The sequence below is a fragment of the Lingula anatina genome, chromosome 2 (assembly GCF_051362555.1).
Source record: "Lingula anatina isolate TDL-2025a chromosome 2, LinAna3.0, whole genome shotgun sequence".
Taxonomy (NCBI): Eukaryota; Metazoa; Brachiopoda; class Lingulata; order Lingulida; family Lingulidae; genus Lingula; species Lingula anatina.
In genome coordinates, this window is record NC_141768.1 from 13,467,723 (window position 1) to 13,492,875 (window position 25,153).

The window sequence follows — 25,153 nt, forward strand, 5'->3', positions numbered from 1 at the left end:
GACCGATGGTATAAGTTGTCAAAGAATCAGGGGTTGCTGCCATTTGAACAACTTTCGTTTTAGTGCAGGGTTGGGTCGCTTTGTTAACGCATCTATTACGTCCCCGCACCGATAATCTTTTTACTCCCGAGCGCCGTTAAAGCGTGACATTCAAAACATAATTTTTGGTTAAAAAACCTTTCTGCAAAATGATATTTTCAAACGTACGCTTTAAGGGTGCACAATAAAAGTTGTTAGCAGACCATGCAGGATTATTTGAGGGGGGGGGGTCCGATTTTTTTTTTTTTTTTTTTTTTTAGAAATGACAGGCCCCGGATAAGAAGCCGACCCTCGACCCCCTTGTGGTGGGGTTTGGGGCCCGCTGAAGGGCCCAAATTATTTTTGGGTTAAAGAGGGCAAATGCTGCAATTTGGAACGGTTACAAATTTCAAACCAGCTACTTCTAATTCCAAGAGGGGAATATAAATGTGATTTTTTCCAAAAGGAGGGGGGGGGGGAGGGTCAGGACTGCCATGTATATCATTTCTGCACCCCGACACACTGGGCACACCTCAGTGCTAAACAAAATTGATTACTTGGTTAACGAGTGTCGACTATATTTAAACAGGGTCAGAATACAATTTTTTTAAATTTATTTCCAATAATGTTTAATGAGCATAAATTTTATGGTCAGTTGATTTTTTTTAAATTTATTTAAGGGGGAGTCCCATCCTTTGTGTTTCAAAACGTAAAACAATATCAAGTGTTTTCTTTTTTTTTAAAGTTGATGGCTTCAATAGTTATAACAGGCCTTAAACACATCCAGGCATTCTAAAGGTTTTGTGCTCAAAGGAAAAAAGGAAAAGCTATGTCCATATGATTAAGATATGATTAAGAGCAGAATACTCGAGCAGTTAGTGCTTCTAAAAGATAACAAAACTGCAGGGCTTTAATTTGTTGTCAAAAGATACTTAAAAATGTAAAATGTGGAAAGTCCAAAATACCAGTGCAATAATATAGTACTTCTCTTATCAAGACTGCCTGGCATTTAATTTATTTTACCGTGCAGGAAACTGTCATGTTACTGCCTCTCACAAAAACAAATCGGGAGTTTCTGTAAAGCACAATTCTATTAAGATACACAAGTTTGTTCTTGTTCCATGTGACTCATTGGAGTCTGATTGCAAAAAACACTGCAATCTCCAGTGCAATGAGCTGCATGTAGAAGATAAACTTGAAGTAGGGTGGGCTACAGTTCTTAAATTCAGTCAGGTTATGTGCAAAACATCAAGTCAAGGAAAAACTGTTGCAAACATAAAAAATCTACAATTCTGCAATTTATAGGTAAAGCAGTTTTTTCATTTTTTTGTCTGCAAGACCAAACCTGGGATAGCAAATGAACCGAGTTAAAATATGAAGTCTCTTTAACATTCTTTTAGAAACAACTAACCTTAACAAAACTGTCGTTTACACTGAAATGCAACTGTAATATCAGACATAAATAACTATAAACAACAAACAACAGTTGGGCAAAGTTTAAAGTGGTAACTGCTGAGATAAAAAATTTTCATATAAGTATACTTGGCTAATAAATGTTTTGAAAAATGGTCTTTGTAAAAAAATCACCATATGAAAACAAATCAAAAAGTCTGATTGAAATAAAATTTTATTTTGTATAATGAGAATGTGATACAAAATAAATAACTAGTTTCATTTGAGAAATACAATGTCTAATTCGAACCTTAATCATAAATTTCAAAACGCAAAACTTATGAACAATTGCATCTTCTCCTTTCATGTCATAATAGCACCATGATAAGAAAACACAAGCATTTGCATTGTTCAAGCACAACAAAATATAAATTCATACTTGCAACTCTTCAAACACATCAAATTGAATGTTTTTTGAATATTTACAAATATCAATATAAAGACATCACAGTGCCTGCAAATGAATGATACTAACAAGCTTATTTACATTGTTTTAAATCATAACCATTGCCTTCAAGTTGAAGACGAATGGCATCATGTTCCAAATTGAATATGATTTCAAGCCATATTTGAAATCTGACTTTTCAATTAGAAAACATAAGGTTAGGCCTAAATCACCTTTATTTCAATTATAACATCACCTTTATTTCAATTATAAGTGGAAGAGACCATGGATTGCAAGTTGCCTTTTCAATATGACAATTAACAAATTTTGGCAGACTGTAATAATTACTGATATATTCATGTCTGACTTAATCCTTTTGTAGACTGCACTCTTGGTCTTTTTGAAGATGTTCATCACTAAAATGACTGTATATACATATGAATTTCCTAGTAATAGTCCAAAATCTTTCCATCATATGGCACACATTAATCTGTAGGAGTAGATGTTCTATGCATACCTGAAATTGAAAAAGAACATTTCTTCATGCAACAGAACCATATCAATTTTGACAGTTAACATCAATTCTTTGTTTCATAAACAATACTAGTAATTCAACTGAATAACAGCACAATGTTGATATCATATTAAGGTTACAAACTCGGTTTATGATCATCAAAACACCAAAATTCTTCAACAATGCATCTACCATTTTGCTGATTAAAAACAAAATGAAATCTCCCCCAAAAATATTAATATATCAAGGTTTATATTTCCTGTTGCTTACCATTAGCATAAGCACCTCGGAATGTTTATGATCAATTTAACAGCTTTCTGTTTTGAGGGGAGATACAAATCACTATGGGGCTTAATTTAATCCTTGAACAAGATTTTATCATAAAAATTGGCATGAGTACGGACTGTGCCATCATTTTGATTGAAATATTTTTGTAAGGGAGTTATGAGCCCTTAATTACAATATTTCATTGAACATTATTCAGTAACCCCAAAAAGTGGATCCTCCAAATTTTCTTTAAGTTTGATGGAAACAAACCCTCTATACTTACTTTGTCTTGATGTTGACCTAGAGCCTTCATATCTATCTCCTGGCGGAGGAGGGGGGCGAGGTCCATAAGGTCCCATAGGAGGTGGACCAAATGGTGGGGGTGGCATGTCACGCCCCAGAGGTGGGGGAGGTCCTCTGAGGTGTGGGGGTGGGGGTGGCATGTCCCTAAATGGTGGGGGTGATCTTCTATCTAAATGTGGACGCCTATCAAATGGAGGTGGGGATCTGCGATCCATTGGTGCTGGAGATCTGTGGTCGTAGGGAGGTGACTGTGCCCTGTCAAATGGCGGAGGTGATCGATGATCTAAAGGTGACCTCCTGTCAGGAGGAGGCCGTCTGTCATAAGGTGGTGACCTTCTGTCCATTGGTGGGAGTGGGGGTCTATGATCAAATGGAGGGGGTGGGGGCATACGTGGGGGTGGTAATGGCCCCATAGGTCCTGGTGGAAAGAGAGGCCTTCTCTCCACTGGTGGGGGTGGAATCATATGAGGAGAGTCCCGTACACCATCATCTCTGAAAAAAAGATAAACCAACATGTGTTACCAATAGCTGCTCATTTACTGCACTGTTCACCATTTTTTTTTCAAATGTGAAATGCTTTGTAAAACTGAATGCATACATTCATTGCAGTCACAATCCTGTAGGCTGTAGAAAAAACAGAGACTGTAAAAAAATAGAGCAGGTTTGTATTGACTCAATACTAGCCTACCAAATTTTTAAAAATGTATAATACATAAAGTACATGGGTTTCTACTACTACCTCACCTGTACACAGGGGAGGGCCTGTCCAGACCAGGATGAGGAGGGGGAGGAGGCCCAACTGGTCCATCTAAATAGAAACAATCCAAAATGACAAGTTGAACTTTGGCTTGCATATTCATGCAGTTTACAATGGAATCTGTGGAAAGCATCATTGTGATGATGTCATCAACTTGTTTTTCTATTTCCCCATCATAAATCTTCAGTGAGTGGTATTCTGCATTCTTTCAATCTTTCTTTATGTATTTATTATTACCATTATTTTTTTGGAAAGAATATTACATTACCCATCAAATAATTGCATTAGTAAATTTGTTGTGTAATGAAACCAGAAAAGAACCTTGTAAAATAGTTTGCTCTATCAAACATTAGTTAATCACAAATACCTGGTGAAAGAGCCAAGGGCCTCATCAACCCTTTCATAGTTTCTTCTTGCTTATGTTCCAAGTCTGTAAGCCTGTAATGAATCACAGTTCAGAACATATTCAAACAATACAGCATAAAGTAAATACCATTTCCATTTTCAATTTGACCTATCTATACCAACACATTTCTTTAGATAAAACATCTAATCTACTCACTTTTGCCTGTACTGTGTTGCCTCAAATTTGGCTTGTTGGAGTTCTCTTTCTGCTTTTCTTGCTGCAAGCTAGGGTGAAATAAATAAATATTTTTCTAAGAAAATAATGTTAAATAAGTATCAATAAACTGCAAAAGTATAACATTTTAAAGTTATATACAATTCTGGTACAAAACCAAACATTAATTCTAACATGATAGGTTCCGTTTTAAAAGTATATTTGTAAATCATTAATCAGTGCTTTTTACCAACCGCTAATTTAACAAATTACTTACCCAGTTTTCATGGGCCTTTTTCTCATTTTGCGCTATCTGAAAGTCAACAGTTCACACAATTTACTAAACGTGACAAAGAACATAACTGAAAATAGTTTAAAATTCTACCTTTCTACCCACCAGTTCCAACAAAACCATCGGTATGCAGCTACATCCCCCCACCCACACAACCACAAGCCCAAAAACACCAAGTACCTAAATTTTTTTTTTATTTTTTGAACTTTTAAGTATTTATGGATGTTTTACATGGTTCATTATCCACAATAAATATAATACTTCTATGCTATTTTCAAATACCTGTTGTCTGAAGTTCCTTTCCACATTTTCTATTTCTGCTTGAAGATCTTTTATCTGTTGTCTATATAATAAAATAACCTTTATTGTCATTTATGCCATAATGTATTTTTTAATAAGCTTGGCATAACAATCTTTTTTTCCTTTTACTTTTCACTAAATCTTTGTTTTCCCCCCTTTTCACAATTCATTTAGTTCTCCAATCCATATTGTATACACTTTACAATTAACACAGCACCACAAATGTTCTAAAAGATTTTGTAACAGTTACCACTTCATTTGTATAAAACAGTCTGAATATCTTACAAACCTATATACTGCACTTTCTCTTTCAAAAGCTTCAGTTTTTTCTCCAGCGCTGGCCAACTGAGACAGACTTTGCTTTTTGAGGGCCTCCTGCTCACCCAACTCTCTAAAAACATAAAGGTTTTATCAAACGGGTTTCCATTCTAAAACAATTATATGGCTCAAAAATCTTTAATGTCCACTTGTAAATGATTGTATGGAAATTAATGAAAACTGAAATTATAACACAGGTATTTGACTTTAAACCAATGCCAAACTTGGTATTCTTGCTTCTATGTATATTTTTTTTTACGTTGTAAACCTAGTACAGTACCAACCACTAATGTCTACATGTGATGTACTCATTACTGGATTAAATTCTGATCATGTAAACTCATTTTGAAAACAAAAAACGATTCAAAGTAATGTATTGCAATGAGTAATAGTCTTTAAAATAAAATGTGTAAATGAAACTGAAGGTAGGTGGTAGATGTCATTATAGACAAACTTACTTTGTAAGTTGCATCTCTTTCTCCTTAAAATAATTGGATAATACATCAAGTTTGTGCTGTGCTTCTTTCCCTTGTTGGTCTGCTTTGTAATGCCCTTCCCTTAACTTCTCCATCTGAACTTGCATAGATTCAATTTTATCTTAAATAAAAATGGAATAGAAAAATGAGGAGATGGTGATTTATAATATGGTGGTTAACATTCGATAGCAATCAAATTCAAAACTTAATGTAAGTGGTTAAAATGAGATGAAACTTCATTAGCTCTCTAAAATGAACATACAAGAAAAGCGATCCATGTTCTCAAAGCATAACACTTTTTTAGGCAGCATTTATTATTCTGAAGATGTGTTCATTTACCTGTAATATTTTTAAAGCTCAAAATACTGACAATAATGTAAAATAATGTTGAAATAGATGTACATAAACAATCTATTATTCCTGTACCTTCCAATTGTTTCCTACTGTCTTTTTCAATTTTTAACTGATTTTCTATACTATCTCTATCCTCTCTAACTGCTTGCAACTGCGCCCTCACCTATGTTTAAAAAAGGACACATTTTCCATCAAAATACAATGACCACAAGAAAGAAGATTTTTCAAATCAGAATACACAAACCAAAGTCAGGCAAAATGTACAATTAATTAGTATGAAAACTCCTGTAATTCTTGCAGCAAATTGTCTACATGCCTGAATGTAACATCTCAGCAATTTAACAATATAATGTAAAGGCCATAGGTTAAGCTAGACATCAAATACAAACTGTTACACCAAATGCTGCAAATAATTATTGAATGATATTAAATCAAAAATTAAATTTCCATTCAGCATGGAAAGGACCAAGTGCCTTCAAATGAAAATCTACTTTTCAATCAAAATCATAAATTCACTGAGCTAAATACATTGCTGCTACATAAAAAGTCTCATAATAAAAAATTGTCCTACAACCTACTTACTCTAGACACATCCATCATAGCTTGTATCTTGTCCTGCAAATCTTCATGTCCTAAAATATAATGAAACTGGTGTAAGTTCATTAATTTTATTAAGAGGACAGTCATTATTTTCCCATTTCTTTTTGAAATATTATATTTTACACTTACTCAAACTAAATACCAGTCTACCATTATAATAAAAAACCTAATTCTGAAAACAGAAATATTTACCATGGATTGTTAATACTCAATGGTGGTAACTCTATAACTTTGGCTTTACAAATCTATCAACAGAACACAGGGGTTCAGTTTTATCCATGGTCTTGACGTTAAAGTACAAAGCGTCTGCATCCTACTAGAAAGGAATCCCAGGAAAAGCACACAAACAAATGGACTTGCCTTCTCCTGCATCCTCCTCTTCATGTCCTCTCTCTTCTCTCTCCTTCTCCAATGATTTCATTTGCATAAAGCAATCTCTGAGCACCTGGTAGAGGATCAATGCAGAATCTTAAGTACAAACCTATAATTTTTACTTTTACAATAAATCAAAGGTACAAAGAATGTTACAAGAACGAGATGATTTGATGATTTCATTAATACTCTGATTGCACAACAATAAGTTTTATAAAGACACACACATACATTTGTTGTACTTGAGTGCTTTTGTCTTTTTATATATAATATGTAAATAAAATACAGCAAAAAGTTATAAATGTATACATCACATATGTGTGTTACACAAGGAAAAAGACTTACCTCCAATTCATTGTCCTTATATGCAACATTCTCTTGTAGTTCTTTCTGTTCCTTTTGAAGAAGTGATACTTGATCTGTCAAGTCTTTTACTCTATAAAAACAAAAAACATACCATGTAGAAGTATTTTCTATAGTTTTCATACATGATACTTAAATATTTGGCACAAAAGTAACTTCAGTTCATTCTTCTTGCAATTTAGTTATGTTGTCTTTGAAATTCAGGCCTCTTTTAAGAAAATACACAAATACCTTTCATTCCATCCTTCAACTTCTTCTTGCAACTGCAAACAAAAACAATTGGCATTCATAATTATGAAACTTTCACCACATGATATGTAAAACATTCACAATTTACACAGCCATGACATGTGACATGTGGTTTACTTCAAAAATTTGAAAATAAGATGGAAAATATTCATAACCTTATACTAAACTTCAAAAATTCTTTCAATATCAATATTTTCGTTTAAAGCTTATACTCTTATTGGCAACATTTCAATTACCTGGCTCTTGCTTTCCTTAAGCTGATTATTTTCCTCTGTAAGTAATTGCACTTGGTTTTTATATGCTGTGGCCATACTTTCCTGTTGACTAAGAGAATCTTGAAGCTGTTGAAAAAAATCACATTAAGAGTCATTCATAGCTCAAAACAAATCAATGGTATGTAAATCCTATAACACAGAAAACAGGTTCTGTTTTCAAAACAGTCTTTGGAGATAAGTAAAAAGTCAGCTGTTTCTTAACATACAAGTGTTTTATGAAAATCATTAAGATTATAATGGTTAAGGTCTTTCAGTATTATGAAAAAGGACACATCTGGAGCAAAATGTGCAGAAACACAAATAATGTTTTTTTATCAAAATATTTTAATCAAGCAAGTAATATGATTTCAAACATACATACCAAACTCATAATGTTTCTGGCATTCACTGAAAACAAATATATAAAAGAGAAAACTTTACCTGAACCTCAGAATAACTCACTTCATTTAACTTGTGCTCCAGGGCTGTGACATGTTCTCCTGTCTGTGTTATCTGATTGTTTAGCACAGCGTTCTGAAAATAAAGGAAAAGAAACTTTGTATTGCACTGTTTATTATCATCATTATTCATTATCATTTATTAACATGCACAAATCAATAAAAATAATATTAAAATCAATGACAAATCTACCGTGTCCCAAAATACAAGCCCTTTGTTGCTGCTTGTCTCACCTCCTGTTGTTTTGAGTCAATGTCCAGTTGCTGCTGTTCCACAGTTAGGTTGAGTTGCTCAACTTGCTCCTGGAGAACATTCAGCTGAGATTCTATCATTGCCTTTTTCTCCTAAAACAAATCACAATTATTACATAGCTTTCTTGTCCTAAAATCAGTAATAATAGTTGTTGAACATTTTTATGATTGCCTTTGCAGAAGAGGAAGTCGCCTGCTTCACCTGCGTGTTTCTTTCTTTTTTTTTTTTTTTTACATATGATTATTATTCCTGGCATTCAATGTAGAATCACAAGTATTTCACTTGTGGTATACCATTAAACCAAAAAGCAAGCCTACCTGCACCATGTTGAGTTCTGCTTGAAGACTGTCACCACTTTCTGCTACAATATTGACTAAACTTTCTTTCTCAGTTAACTGCAAGTGGATTGGTACAAATAGGTAAATGTGTTGTTTTTTCATGCAAAATAGTAATTTGCATTCATTAATAATCTATATGATCTATGACATTAAATGTGCAACACCCACTCTCCAAACAAGAATTTTAAAGCTAAATTTTTTCTTTTCAATTTTCCTCAAATCTGTTGAACAAAAGCAACATAATCAGTGTAGTACAGCAGAACAGGTGCAGATAATTCAAGGTCACCTTAGTGCCCCTATTTCAAACACCGACTGAAAATTCAGACACTGCAGTTTTACAAAAACAACATAATCAGTGGTGCACAACAGAAAAAGTGCACGTTATTTAAGGTCGCCTGTGCGCCTGTAAAAAAACACCAATTAGGGAATCTGTCAGAAACTGCAGTTTTACGAAAACAACATTCTAACTGTTAATCAAAATTTCCAATGAAATGGGAATTCCAAGGAAATGTGGAGTTGTTTCCTCCAACCTTAAAAACCCCTTTGATTCATCAAAATGTGTTGATCAGCCAGGATTGGCTAAAACAGAAATAATCATTTCCACATTCTCAAAGTTGATCTGGTTACCAATTACAATAAGCATAATCAAGGGATCTTTGGAAACTAATTCATTTGTAAAACTGTTAATTAAAATTTCCTACTGACTCATTTCCTTTTACATGAAATATAATTAATCAAGATACCTTCTTTTCTGCTTCTGAGAGACTTTCTTCTAGGTTTTCTTTTTCTTTAGTAGTTATGTAAAGCTTTTCTTCCAACCCCCGATACTTGGCTGAAAAATAATACAAGTATCATTTGACACAGGAAAAGTTCAAATCACTCTTCTTCACACATAATATAAAGGCAAAGACTGGGATTAAGTGAGAGCTGCAATTAGGGGGATTTGTATTTCACTGTTATTATACAGTGCTAAGACCTATTAACCATATTTTAAATATAGCTACAGCAAATACCACACAGGTATCAGCTACAATAACAAAATGTGAAAAAAAATCTAACCCTTTCTTTTAAATTCATGTTCAGCACCAAAAATATTTAACAGGTTGTTTTACTTACCCATATAGTCAAACTCCTTTCTCCTTTTGGACTAAAAATAGATAAAACAATACATTATTAATAACTACTTTAGTTGAAGTTTAACAAAGCATTCATATCTGTAAGGTCACCAAAATATATAACCTCTTTCAAAACCAATAAAGCATTACTTTTGTTTAGGTTGAGAATATTAAGGATACATATATATATATAATGGTGTTGTTTACCTTCCCAGAGCAAGCCAAACAAGACCAAAATATGGATAGGACAATAGTGACCAATGTCGCAAACATGGTGGTGGTAGGGGGAAGACCCACTACGTCCTCAGCAATGGTTTCCTTCATTGGATCTGGCAGCTATAGTATGAAAAGAATGAAAATAAAAGGATCACAGTCCAGAAAGATTGGTCTGACAGTGCAGCACTGAAAATAAATGTAGTAGCTGCTTTATACCAAAATGGAATCCAAAATTGTCTAATTTGAATTATTCTTCAAATCATCCTTAAACACATTAAAACAGAACAAAATATGAAGTTACATTATGTAAAATCTTTAACCAAACAAATAACACACTCACCAAATCCACCAAAAGCTGCATGAATGGTTCACTGGTAGCCATCACAACAAATACTAAAGCTTTAATACCAGTTGGAGGCTTGTGTAGACTTTCTTTTTCAGGGGCAGCCCCAGCCTGATCTTCACCTTGTAGAGACCTAGGCAAACTGTCCGTCCCCTGCACATTTCCATCACCACCCATTGGTGCTGCTTTAGTGCTGGTGTCCGACTTAATATTATGATTCAATGGTTTTCTGTTCAGGAAGTCTGCATCACTCCTGTACTCCTCTTTGACCAAGTCCCCCAGATATGGTTGGTTGGGAGGTGGGGCTGTTGGGCCATCAGAGTCATTCTTCTTTGATGGAATGTCAATGGCAGGGGTGCTTCCCATCCCCAGGGGGTCTGCACCTCCTCCCTGGGTTCCAGCACCACTGGTGCCATCTTGTATCATAACAGTAGGTGGTGTGACTGCTTCAACTGGTGGCATTGGTATCTCATCATCCACAGAAGGCACAGTAGTAATGGTGTCCGGTTTATTTGTAATAGTTTCCTGTAATGTGCTATCTTTCTCATCTTTTTCCTCTTTCTTAGCAGTATCCTTGATACCTTCAGGCGGAGTTTCTCTCAGAGTGTCTATGATACTTGCTTTAGCATCTCCACTCGTTGTATGCAGGACTGTTGCTTGGGAAGTCATCCCCTGTGTTTGCTGTGGTGAAGTAGCTGTCAACTCAGATTGACTACCCTCAACTTCACTACTTTCACGGGGTTCTACAGAAGATATGGCTTCCTGAGGCGATACAGATGGCTCAACCTGAATACTGTTTGATGCAAAATCTGCCTGTGCAGTGTTACCACTTTCAGTTGTCTCTTCTACTGGCTGGATGCTGATGGATGACACTGCCTCAGTAAAGCTTGGACTTGATGGACCATCAGCAAAATAAAGGTCATCAGGGTCCATTGGTATGGGTGTTCCATCTATCAATTCCATGGTGGTCCCATCAATGATGGTTGTTGAGTCCTGCTCCGTTGTAGTAGATGACACATCAGCAGAAGTTCCAAGAATTCCTTCCTTAATTATTTCCTTATCTTCTTCCTTTGTCATTTCAGGTTTTGGCTTGTCTTTCTCTTTTTCAATATCCGCCTTATCCGCTCCAGAGTCATCCAGTTTCATACCTTCAGCTACATCTTCTGGGGGTGATGGTGTATTGTCTTGAGACTCACCTGCCTTTTGACCTTCAGAAAATTCTTTGGTGGGATCAGGAAATCCTTTGTTAGGGTCAGGTGTGCCTTCAACTATTTTACCAGCTGAATCCTTTATATCTATCTGTTTTTCTTCTTCTGTCCTCTCTATTTCCAAAGGACCAGCTTTGTCTGGTATTTTCTGATCTGCATCAATGTCTGGCACTGAGGGAGATGCCTCTGGTGGGGCAGGTGTTGTTTCTTCAACTGATGAGGGCTCAGACTTGTCTGAAGACTCAGAAATGCTGGCTTCCTCCTCAGTCTCACTTTCTTCCTCATAAGGTAGATCCTCTTGAGGTTGGTGACTCCCATCAAGTGGCTGAACTTCAGGTTGATGGCTTGCTTGATGTTGTTGACTTGCTCCAGGCTGTTGGCCTTCTTCAGGTAAATGACCTTTTGGAGGCGGCGTACTGCCTTGAGATGGTTGGACCTGTTCAAGTGGTTGTTGATCCTGTTGAGATGATTTGTCTTCTCTCTGATTATCTTTTGCTCCTGTGTTGTCTATTGCTTCTTGAGGTTCTTTGTCCTGGTTTGGTTTCTGTTCACCATCTTGTAAAGTTGGTGGAGGTATGATTGGTTGTGCATCTCCTGCTGGGGGGACAGTGGCAGTGTTCTCCTCTTGTGTTGGTGGTGTAACAATGGGGGTTGTTTCTGTAACTATGGGCTTCTCCTGGTGTTGTTGCTGTTGTTGTTGCTGCTCCTGCTGTTGTTGTTGTTGATTTGGTTCCTCACTCTGCTTTTCTTGCTGTTGTTTTCTCTGCTGCTGTTCTTGCTGTTGCTGCTTTTCTTGTTGTTCCTGAGGCTGCAGTACTTCAACTGTGGGTGTTGTAGCAACAACTGGTTGCTCTACAATAATTTGTGTTGTAGGTGTGGCAGAAGAGTCATCCACAACCAATGCATCTCCAGTGATAGTGGATACAGTAATAGTGGGGGTGTCATCTGGTTCTGTTTGCTCAGGGGATTCAGTATCATGCACACTGTTTTCTTCCGCAGGCTCACTCTTAGTGGCTGTACTGTCAGGCTGGGTATCTGATTCTTGACCACCTGTCTCTTTGGTTTCTTCCATTGCTGGTACAGGTTCTAAAAAGGGCACAAAAGCTTTTTTAAAAGATGTGCTTTCTAAATTTGGTTTTTTAATGCACATTTATAAGAATTTAATTTTTATGTTTTTTATTTACTGACAAACTAAAGATAAAAACTGTTTAATTAAATTACTGCATGTTACTGGCATTAAACAAACTCTAAGACACATACCTTTCTCACTCTCTTGTGAACCTTTATGAATTTCCGGTTCTTTGGTTTTCTCTTCCAGTATTGCATTCAAATCTAAGGAAGCAAATATTTCCCACTAGTTTACATTAATTTAGAAATTACATAATTATTGATCAAGGTAAACAATATCAATAACCACATTAAAAAGAGAAAATGTGATTTACTTGAATATTTTGTTTATTTACAAATAAGGGTATTTCTGCCAAAGTGCAGGCAAAGGCATATGCAATTTATGTCAGGCCCCTAAACTAAACATAAGGTCTATACTTTGTAGGCCTACTCAAAGTGAAGGCAGGTACATCTTTACATGAGATTTAACATACAACATAGTCACTAGAATCTTTAAACTTGTTTGGTTAAAATATGTTAACTTACGGTCTACATGCTCTTCTGCATATTCTTCTTCCACTGTTTCTCCATGTTGCAAGTGCTTTTCTCTAAGGCGTTCTAATGCTTCATCAGGGTCATGGTCATTATCTTTAAAAGTGTAACAGATCATCCATAGGTACATCTTTATAAAATTTTGGCAGTGAGGAGAGTACTCACGTTCCTCTAATGGGAACATCTAGTTATTCTTAAATTCAAACTGCATGAATAAACTTTCCCTCTCTACTTTCTTCATTTTTTCAGTGTCAAACTGGCCCTGATTCAATGCCATTGATTACAAATGTGCAATTGGCAGATAAAAAGTTTCTTAAATTTTGAACTACCTGTTGCTGAATCTTGAGTCTCTCGCACTTCATCTTGTTTCTAGGAAAATAACAAAATTATTGATATAAGCCTTCCATTTAAATGATCTCTTTCTTCAAACTGTATTAAAACACATGAAACACTAAACTGTTTTTAAGATAACTCAATAATTATGAGATTATTGAATTACTGAGATAATTCAATAATCTCAAACTTAGTTTTCACTTTGTATTTTCTGCCATGAGAATACAGTGTGATATTCATTTGTAGATATGAATTCAAGTGTTGTTCATCTCCAAGTGTTAGCCAGTAAACCATAAAGTCTATTTATTAATAAGATAAAAACAATTTCTCTATGTGAAAAAAATTATATCACATCAATATGTTCATTCATACCCAAACACCACATGAATATTTTATACTAAAAGCATGAGCTCAAGTTAGGAAGTGTGAAAGCATGCAGGTTTAGACTGTTCAAGTGTTTACCTTTTCCTCTGAAGAGAACATTGATGTAAGTGAGCTCCATAGCCCTTTAGCTTCAGGCTGGAGGGGAGATATAAACATAAAGCCACTCAAAACATAAAAAAGAAAGTGTCACACTGCTTCTACCAACACAAGAAAATTACTTAGCATGTCAAGAAAACATCATATTACATCACGGCACCTCAGATATCGTTTAAAATGTGAATGATTTCCCTCAAAGAAGAAAAAACAATGGCAATCAAATTTAAAATTCAACTTGGTAGTATAGAACCCTAGGTCATACTGTGGCAGCATTTTTACAACCTGCTTAGTGTAATAGATTAAAACGTCACCACATCCCACAGATATTTGTTCATATTTCTTGTTTTAGCAGAAGCTAGGATAACAAGGCAGCAAAGCTGTCAAATGTACAGACAAAAAGCAGGAAATAACAAAATAGGCTACTGTCAATTCTGATGCAAAAGTACATTATGTTAAACTGCAAATTCAACATCAAATTTTAATTATGCTCAACAGGTAATACCAATGTAAGTAAAATGTGAAACAAGCATAAGGCTTCAGGCCCATGGGAGTTCAAGTTCACACTTTGAAAATGTAAAACTTCCAGAAAAAGAAGTCAATTAGACTGCTTTTCCAACTCAGGCTGCATTTTAGTCCTGTATTTCTTTTTTGAAAGTTTGGCAATCATAAGTAACATGGTTTTCCCATAATGGTCATCATGGCAGCAGCACCCAAAATTGTGTTTTCTTCTATTCTGATGCAGTATTACATAATGGTTAACAGCATAATGACAATCAATTTTTAATAACAAAATATATGTATCATGGATTTTCAGAAAATGTGACTAGCCTGGGTCTTCAAGCCTGTGGAACTTCAAAGTCACACCTTGAAAATGCCAATATGTGAAAAATTAAATTTTCACAAAAAAACTGTTTATCTGGCATATTGCATTGCCTACTGAAGCTGTATTTTAGTCCCATGTTTCTTTCCTGTAAGTTTGAGAACAGTAAGTGACATGGTTTTTCTTAAAAGGTAATCATGGGAGCAGTGCCCAAAATAGGTTTTTTTCAAATTTTGATGCAATATTACATAATGTTTAACAGCATAATGACCATCAACTTTTAATAATAAAATATTAGTATCATGGATATTCAGAAAATGTGACTAGCAAAGGTCTTCAGGCCCATGGAACTTCAAAGTCACTACTTGAAAATGCCAAAATGTAAACAAGACAGCACTGTTCTGAAATGTTTTTTTTCCCATTTCTAACAATTTTTAACATAAAATTAACAGTTTACTGCCATTTTTATATGATCAACTAAGAAAATTGATGAGATGAGAAAAGTATCAATAGAGCAGTGTTAAATGTCCAATTTCTTCCATTCTGAGATTCTGAACATAGTGAATGATTGAATCTGACAAATTGCAATGATATGAGTTTATTTCCATTTTTGAAACTTTATTACACAAAACACGATAACATGTTTACCATCATTTTTACAAAATCAACTAACAATGTTGTAAAGATGCAGGAAATGTCAAACAAACACTTTCACGTATCTTATTAGTTTAATAATGAGACTGTTAACATGCCTAAAAATTGAATCTGAGGAAATGTGAAAAAACAGCATACCTTCTAAAATAATGGCACGATTATGCTGATTTACAAACTCAACCTGCATTTTAGTAAAATTGACCACTCCTGTGACTTTCATGACAATTGGCCCATCTGTTTTTCTTATATTGTGTTTACAGTGTTGCATATATGCTGAAAAGTGAAAAAACAGCATAACTGCTAAAATAGTGGCCCGATCATGCCGATTTTCGAACTTGATCTGCGTTTTAGTAAGACTGATTACTCCTGTGAGTTTCATGACAACAGGCCTATCGGTTTTCCTTGAAATGTGTTAACAGTGTTGCATATATGCTGAAAAGTGAAAAAACAGCATAACTACTAAAATAGTGGCCCGATCATGCCGATTTTCGAACTTGACCTGCGTTTTAGTAAGATCGATTTTTCCTGTGAGTTTCATGACAACAGGCCTATCGGTTTTCCTTGAAATGTGTTAACAGTGTTGCATATATGCTAAAAAGTGAAAAAACAGCATAAATTCTACAATAATGGCCCGATCATGCTGATTTTCGAACTTGACCTGCGTTTTATGAATATTAGTCAGCGCTGTAAATATAAAGCCAAAAAGTAAAACTGTCTTCCACTTATGGTGTTAATGCTGAAAGTGCACGGCGACGGCGACAGCGACGGCGACATGATCGGCGACGGCGACGACAGACGCAGGTGATGGCAATATGTACAGACACATCTGTGTCTGTACATAAAAATGTTAATAAAAGCAGTGGCTTAAGATAGTGTTAAAGAATGTAAAATTTCATAAAGGAAAGTTACAAATTTCTACAACCACCATGTTAGAACATTTAAAAGAAATTGTGAAATAAGTAATGGTATAAAACATAATCACTTTTCTACAAATGTATCAAAAAAATTCTGATGAAGATAGCCATCTGTCCACTTTCTGTGCAATTTATTCCAGGTAACAGTCATGGTTATGTGATGTGAAGGAGACAAAATGACTGCACTTCCTTTGAAACAACCCAGTTAACAGTATTACCTCTACCCTCAGCATTGCTTCTCAACACCCTCTAATTGATCTTTATTTGGCAATAAACTAATGATCCATAAAATCTTATATATTGGGCACACTGCTACAACAAACCTGTTGTTCAGTCTGATGAGTGTCAGAATGAGTCTCCTCTGGCTCTCCAGGTTCCTCTCTTACATCACCTGAAGGGGTGGTTGTGTCTAAAATAATTTTTAAAAATAGCTTGGATAGACGAAAGGCAACATTTCTGAATATTACACACACTGAAGTATGTGTGCTCTTATACACACACATACAAACATACAGACAAAAATTCTTATCAATAATAATTGTAACTTATGGGGATATTAACTACCTATTACTTACCAATATATTTACTATTTTATTAAGTGTCTTTGAGCAAATTATATGAATAATAATTCTGACTCAAGATCAGTAAAACTGATATTTGCTTTTTCATTCTTATACTTTTTCAAAGAAAAAATATATATTTGTAATAAGCATGGAAAGAAAAATCAGATTTGTGGGGTTTTACATGAAAATATTAGACATTTAAAAACTATTTAGATTATAATTACCTGGCTCTGTTTCAGGTAATTCTGTATCATATTCTTCATTACCATTTTGATTTTCTTCTCTCATTTCCTCATCCTCATCCTCTCCATCTTCTTCCTCATCATCATATTCTGTGTCACTATCATATTGTTCTTCATCATCCTCATTTTGTTGCTGCTGCTCTTTGTTACCTTGCTGCTGTTGTTGCTGCAGTGGGTCCTGCTGTTGATCCTGCTGCGTGTGCTGCTGTTGTTGTTGATGCAATGGATCATGTTGTTGCTCATGCTGGTGATGTGATGGATCTTGATGTTGATGCAATGAATCTTGTTGAAGTTTTTGCTGCTGCTGGAATTGTTCCTGTTGCTGTGCTGGGTCCTGTTGATGTTCCTGTTGCTGAACTGGTTGATGCTGCTGCTGTTGTACTGTATCCTCCTGCTGTTGCTGCACTGTTTGTTGATGTTGTTGTTGTTGTTGCACTGGATCCTGTTGCTGTACTGGTTGATGTTGCTGCTGTTGCACTGGATCCTGTTGCTGTACTGGTTGATGTTGCTGCTGTTGCTCCACTGGATCCTGTTGCTGTTGTGCATTTCCTGGATCTAAGTCTGAGTTACTTTGCTGCTGTTGATTTTTCTGTTCTTGTTGATGCAACAACTGCTGTCTCACCAATTCTGCCTCCTGACGCCTACGTTGTGTTTCTGCAGCTACAATATCATCAACAGTCCCTTGTTCTGCCTGCTGCTGATGACCACTGTGATGTTCATGTCCTTCATTTAGTTGTTGTTGTTGTTGATGCTGCTGTTGTTGTTTAGCATGGTCATGTCCAGTATGTATAGAGTGCTGTGGGTCACTTGTTTGAAGTTGGTCAGCTCCGGTAGAAGGCTGGTCTGACAACTGATCAGGTTCCACTGGGGGTGCTTCATTTATTTGAGGTGGCTGCTGCTCCTGTTAAAGCAATGTGTACTTAAAAGTGCCTTTAGATACAGTTTGTATCAGTTACTACCTTAAAAATTATAATTATTACATAATTAGTTATATTATCCTTTGGTTAAGTCTGCAGTATTAAAACCTTATCTCAAAAGGCCATAAGTATATATATATATATATATATATATATATATATATATATATATATATATATATATATATATATATATATATATATATTAATTTAAAAAAAAGAGCGAGATAATGTGAACGACAGGACCTTACCTCAGTATGAACCACATGCTCTGGATTGTGTACATAAACTTTATATTCTGTTACAAAGGAACGAGGGAAGTAACCAAACTTTCCATTGATCTGAAATTGAGTAAGTTTTCAATTCTTTTTTTTTTTTTTTTGTTATGTTAATGCCAAGTCACTGACATTTTAAACATCTTGCAGAAGAAGAAAAGCATTAATTGAAATGTCTGTATTCTATCAGCAATGCTCAATCATACTGACAAAATGTTTATTGAAAAAAAAAAAAAAAGAGACAACTGTCAAAGTCAAAATACACAGGTAAGATCTCACAGGTATAACATTACATTTACACTGTACAAAAATGTCTGGAGACTCCAAAATTGCCACGAAATGAAATAATTTCTGTAATGATTACCTCTCCACCCCAGAATTCAGGCCTATTTCCAGCAGATTTACTAGTTACTCTGACGACATGGTTGGGTTGGAATGACAGCAATCCTGGCTCTTTAGGATTATGTTTTCTTAATGTACGTACAAGAGAAATAGTACCTGCAAATCAATGAATAGTATGTGCTTTTTGAGTTGATATAGATAACAGTGTAAGTTTTTTCACAATTTTCATCACAAATTACGTGCAAGAGAAATAGTACCTGCAAACCAATGAAAAATATGCTTTTTGAGATGATACAGATAACACTAACAGTCCAAGTTTTTTTCATCATTTTTGAAACCCAACAAATCAATACAATTTTAAGTGATGAATAATCCATAAGAATGATGTGTGTATGCTGTGTAATTTTACTTTCCTGTTTTGCCAAGCACGTTTATAAATAAGTTAATGAGAAAGACTCATTTACAAAATGCCACCAGGGAGCAAAAGGTGATATGAAAATGGTGGTAGATAATTAACTCCCATCATAATCAGTGCCTATTCAGTGGCAGATGTATCCAAGGTATCAAGATATATATATATATATATATATATATATATATATATATATATATATATATATATATATATATATATATATATATATATATATATATATATATGCAGCATCCCTCCAGAAAGAAAGGAAATAGTAAATGAAGGATTAACAAGGCAGCAAAGCTGTCAAATGTTACTTTGAGAATAATAACTTATGTTAACTGGATAAGACTGAAGCTGGCAATTCTAATGATGATAATAGAGGCAGGTGATGGCTGAATTTCTGGACATGATGTCTCTTCATAAAAAAATAAGAGAAAAAGGGAATTTTGTGTATGGTAAAACAGGACTTACTAATGTATTAAAGATGGGGCCTCCCAACATCTTTTATGCCATCCTGGTCTTATTTTCTGTATTTATTTACTTGTAGTAAATTACAAGATATTGCAACAGCTTTAGACATCAAGCACATCCTTGAGCTTACACTCAAGTGTTTAGAAGCTATAAACTGTATAAATAATTCAATGTCAACAAAGGTATCCATAAGCAATTTCCTGTAATGTTCTCTGTCCATCCTTTTTTTTTTTTTTTCACAATTAAGATGAAAGGATATACAAAATTCATTCAATATCATAAATGTAGAAGAAAAATAAGAGTATATCCTACAACAAGGCAGCAAAGCTGTCAAATGTACAGACAAAGAACACAAAATAAAGATGCAAATAAGTGAAAAATTAAATTTTCACAAAAAACAGTTAAATTGCCAGAAAAATTTACCAAACAGACTGCGTTGCCTATTGAAGCTGTATGTTAGACCCATGTTTCTTTCCTGTAAGTTTGAGAACAGTAAGTGACATGATTTCCCTTAAATGGTCATCATAGGAGCAGTGCCCAAAATAGGGGTTTCTTCAAATTTTGATGCAACATTACATAATGTTTAACAGCATAATGACAATCAAATGTTATTAATAAAATATTAGTAACATGGACATTCAGAAAATGTGACAAGCAAAAGTCTTCAAGATCATGGAACTTTAAAGTCACACCTTGAAAATGCCAATATGTGAAAAATTAAATTTTCACAAAAAACTGTTTAACTGCCAAAAAAAAAAAAAAAAAAAAAAAAAACAGACTGCATTGCCTACTGAAGCTGTATTTCAGTCCCATGTTTCTATCCTGTAAGTTTGAGAACAGTAAGTGACATGATTTTCCTTAAATGGTCATCATGGATGCAGTGCCCAAAATGGGGGTTTCTTCAAATTTTGATGCAATATTACATAAGTTTAACAGCTTAATGACCATCAATTTTTAATTATAAAATATTTGTATCACAGATATTCAGAAAATGTGACTAGCAAAGGTCTTCAGGCCCATGGAACTTCAAAGTCACGCCTTGATAATGCCAAAATGTAAACAAGACAGCACTGTTCTGAAATGGGTTTATTTCCATTTTTAACACTTTTTTAACATAAAACAAAATAAACATTTTACTGCCATTTTTATATGACCAACTAAGAAAATTGATGAGATGGAAAAAGTATCAATAGAACAGTGTTAAATGTCCAATTTCCTCCATTCTGAGATTCTGAACATAGTGGATGATTGAATCTGACAAACTGCAATGATATGAGTTTATTTCCATTTTTGACACTTTATTACACAATACATGACAACAAGTTTACCATGTTTTTTACATAATCAACTGACAATGTTGTAAAGATGCAGGAAATATCAAACAAACACTTTTAGGCATCTTATTAGTTAAATAATGAGACTGTTAACATGCCTAATAATTGAATCTGAGGAAATGTGAAAAAACAGTATAACTTCTTAAGTAATGGCCCGATTATGCTTATTTTCGAACTCAACCTGCGTTTTAGTAAGATTGACCACTCCTGTGAGTATAATTACAATTGGCCAATCCGTTTTTCTTATATTGTGTTATCAGTGTTGCATTTATATTGAAAATAGTGAAAAAAACAGCATAAATTCCCTAAAAGTGACCCGATCATGCTGATTTTCGTACTTGACCTGCGTATTATGAATATTCATCAGTTCTGTAAGTTTCAAGTCAAAAGGTAAAATGGTTTTCCACTTATCGCGTTATCGGTGCTGCATATATGCTGAAAAAAGTGAAAAAACAGCATAAATTCCCTAAAAGTGACCCGATCATGCTGATTTTCGAACTTGACCTGCGTATTATGAATATTCATCAGTTCTGCAAGTTTCAAGTCAAAAGGTAAAATGGTTTTCCACTTATTGTGTTATCGGTAAAAGTGCACGGCGACGACGGCGACGACAGCGACGGCAACGACAGACGCAGATGATGGCTATATGTACAGACACATCTGTGTCTGTACATAATAAAAAATTGCAAGTCTTGCATGAGATGGCAAGTGGCATTATTAGGACAAATCTTACTCCTATTCAATCTATTTATCTTGAGAGGTTAAAAAATATGGCAGTGTCTATCATAAAAGGGTTTCTATCCAGCTCATAACCTTTTTAATTTTTTACATTGCAACTCTATGCTTTTATTTGCTCAGGTAGTAAACCTTTTAATACAAACTTTCAGCTGTAAACATCAGCCATAAACCTTTTTAATACAAACTTTTAAAAACTGCTTTTAAAGTGTTTTCACACAACAACATTGTACAGGATAATTTTTACCAGATACTGTATATTTGTTGACTAAATTAACCAAGATGCCAGGAGATTGGTTATTGGGAAGTTTAAAGTTTTGAAAAATAATGCAGCAATACCTAAAATGTTTGTTTCACTTCACTTTTCAATATTAGACACAGAAGACTAGAAAAGCCAGTGGGTCAGAAGACTTTTGGCAAAGATTCATAAGTAATGTAATCTACTGCATTCTTAAATTCTATTTGCACTTTCTGAGTTTTCTCACTTTTCTACTATTGGTTAAACAAGTTTTGTACTACACCAGTCATTCTGTGCTGTATCATGACCACTTTTGTTTCACCTCTGATCTAGTACTAGTAAGTTAAAACTGTGGGAAACTGAGATATTTCATGGTTGGGGGTCTTCTTTCTAGAAGAATTTTTAAGTTTTGTTCCTGGCCAATATTATAACACCATGGGACACGACTTCACAAGGGTAGTTTTGGAATTTTGCCTTAAGGAAAACGGGGAGTCTACTAAAAAACTTCAGAATATAGAGTCATTATTATTATTACTACTAATCTTTAATTTTTTTTTTGGGGGGGGGGGGGGGGCGGGGGAGCTCAATCTTGGGGAAAATTGGAAGAACTTTATTTCTTCTTCACTCTAACTACTTAATTCAATAGACCTCTGTTTTTTGGGGGTTTTTTTTGGGGGGGGGAGAGGAGATTTTTTCTGCACAGAACTCATTTTTGCAAAGAAAATTAGTAGGGAAGGGAGAATCTGTTGGCCACTGTTGTAGGTATCTTGGGATAATATCAGGTGTGGGTATCCAGACTAGGGTGGTACAAGAAAATAGGGTTCCCAGTAAAAAGGCAAGCACCTCCTGCAGCATGGCCTTCTTCCTAGGTGCTATGCTGCAAAGCTTTAAGGATGCGTTCATACTCTTTTTAAGTGAAATAACCCACAATTTACCCAAGCTCACACACAGGAGGACCAAGCAATTCATACTGAGTATCAGAAGCAATTTTATCTATATTTGCAGAAGAAATGCTCTGTAACTAACCCACAGTATCGTTACATCAAAGATTTATATTACGGTGGGGTACGTGTTAAAGGAAAACCTGACTATTCACCCGATGCAAATTAACTCATTCACTCTGGTTTAGTTATGAAAGAGGTGTGAGTGCATTTAGAGTATTACGACTAACAACAGTTTCCTTCTTGCATCGCTTCTTAGATTGGGTGTCCGGGCTTCTTGGGACACAGTAAAATTAACAGTAAAATGAACGTGTTGAGCTCCGAGAACCCACTGGACTGTAGCAGTTACCACCAAAGTCACTCACCGATGCTATAAGTTTTACTGCTTTAGACAAACTAAAAGGTTCAATCCAGTCACTCAACTTAGTACACTCACCTTCGCAGTTAGGATCAGCACACAAGCGAAGATTAGATATTTTTTGGGATTGAGATAAGTGAAGTGAAGCTAAAAACATAGTTAACAGCAGCCCTTTCATGCGGGCTGCCATCTTTCTTCAAGCACACGTCAACACAGAATGTGCCGCCACCTATCCATATGTGTCCTATTTTACAATTGTGAAAGATCCCACTGTTTGAGCGGGTTTAGTTAGACCAATGGAAACTTCCATGGTTAGACTATGCCTTCAGTGGGTTGGTGCCCACTGAGGCTAAAGGAGTTTATATAGTATGTTTAGGGTTATATATTTTGTTCTAGATTGGTTGATTGCCTGGCTTGTTTACAGGTTTTTGGAGTTATTATAGCCAAGGAGTTACAACAATTACTCCTTGTTATAGCAGAGCACTAAAAAATTTTGTATTATTCGCTTAGCCAAATCACAACTCATTAATTAATTATTTTGTCTCCAAATTGACTAAACAAGCAAAAAAAAAAAAAAAAAAAAAAAATCGAGTGACTAATAATATTACGATTATGTAATCTTTTTAAATTCGGCGAATACACAGTTGCACATTTTCTCGGTGAATAACTCCTACAGAACAGAATTGAAATTCTGGGTAAATAAAGTGTTTTATTTATTGGAATATTAGTGTTGTAAGAGGACAACACATCGTAGCTGTTTAGAAATAATTAGTGGCGCATGTCTATCTATTTAGAAGCTTAATTATTGCTTTCATCTAGATTACTTGCAAGTGAATAAAGGAAACAAAATCGAGATCGACCCGGAGTTGGCTGGCCGGCGTCAACTGCAAAAGTAGGAACGCTGTCAACGCTCTGTAATGCCGACCGCCTCGTCCCATTTGTAATTGATATAGGCCCGTCGTGTCGCAGTAAGGTGATTCGTTGCACGTTGATATGGGTTTGTTGTTAGCTCGCCTACGTGTCGCAGGAACTTTGTAACAGAAGCGCCCAGTCGTCCCTATCAAGAGTCGATATAGGCCGGTCATTAGCTCACCCGCGACGCGTCGCAGTAAGTGTGTAACGAAAACAACGATATCAACCCACAGCACTGGACTTCTGATATCCAATCGTGCAAAGTCTAAACTCAGAAGAGTGCACACCTGAAAGTATCCATTTTGGAAAAAAATTCATTTGATACTTAATTATCACATCATATAGAATCATAGGTAGGCCTACAGGGAAATAAAATGTGATAGGGGGCCTACATTAATTAGGCCTATTTGAGTGAATTTTAGTAGGCCTACTAGAATCCAGGATGTGTTGTAATGTATATATATATATATATATATATTCAAGGAGGTCGGTGGGCTTCACCCCAGAACCCCAAAATACTACCAACTATAGGCCTACTGTCACTCCTTTTTTCTGGAAAATCCAATATTGCTTAAGTGATAGTTATTTTTACTCAAATGGTAGGCCTATATGTTTAAATTCATATTTAAATAGTGTAATAGAAATCTTAGGCATGATGTGGTACCAAAGATGTCACATTTAGTCTCGAGTTTAATTGCCGACTGTTTAAGTGCCGACTATCGCCCCCTTGCCATGTGGGTTTCGGGGCCTGCTGAAGGAGAGGTGTTTTGGAGACCAAACACT

General features: G+C 35.2%; 1 protein-coding gene across 2 annotated transcripts; it reads right to left on the reverse strand.

Moving 5' to 3' along the window:
• Positions 1 to 1,627: 1,627 nt before the first annotated feature.
• LOC106155611 (uncharacterized) lies at positions 1,628 to 23,716 on the reverse strand. Of its 2 annotated transcripts, XM_013530514.2 has the most exons (31): positions 23,537 to 23,716; positions 18,986 to 19,119; positions 18,598 to 18,687; positions 17,412 to 18,330; positions 16,948 to 17,033; positions 14,219 to 14,275; positions 13,753 to 13,792; positions 13,418 to 13,519; positions 13,025 to 13,096; positions 10,554 to 12,850; positions 10,205 to 10,333; positions 9,999 to 10,029; positions 9,626 to 9,714; positions 8,862 to 8,939; positions 8,526 to 8,636; positions 8,296 to 8,367; positions 7,816 to 7,920; positions 7,562 to 7,593; positions 7,313 to 7,403; positions 6,956 to 7,040; positions 6,578 to 6,627; positions 6,068 to 6,158; positions 5,624 to 5,762; positions 5,137 to 5,238; positions 4,830 to 4,890; positions 4,533 to 4,568; positions 4,259 to 4,326; positions 4,064 to 4,134; positions 3,684 to 3,747; positions 2,920 to 3,431; positions 1,628 to 2,372 (listed from the first exon to the last, which is right to left on the reverse strand). In XM_013530514.2, the coding sequence occupies exons 1-31, from the start codon at positions 23,646 to 23,648 to the stop codon at positions 2,341 to 2,343; spliced, it is 5,958 nt and encodes a 1,985-aa protein (XP_013385968.2). In that variant the 5' UTR covers positions 23,649 to 23,716; the 3' UTR covers positions 1,628 to 2,340. The 2 variants fall into 2 exon arrangements, with proteins under 2 accessions (XP_013385968.2, XP_013385969.2); XM_013530515.2 differs by lacking the exon at positions 14,219 to 14,275.
• Between the last annotated feature and the right edge of the window lie 1,437 nt (positions 23,717 to 25,153).

Bases quoted from the DNA above. Each gene is read 5' to 3' on its own strand.
- LOC106155611 (XM_013530514.2), bottom strand. From the start codon at position 23,648: ATGGCAGCCCGCATGAAAGGGCTGCTGTTAACTATGTTTTTAGCTTCA. The intron at 18,331-18,597 runs GTAAGGTCCTGT...TTGCTTTAACAG, and splicing joins AGCATGTGGTTCATACTGAG to GAGCAGCAGCCACCTCAAAT. The intron at 7,921-8,295 runs GTGAGTTATTCT...TTTTTTCAACAG, and splicing joins TGGAGCACAAGTTAAATGAA to CTTCAAGATTCTCTTAGTCA.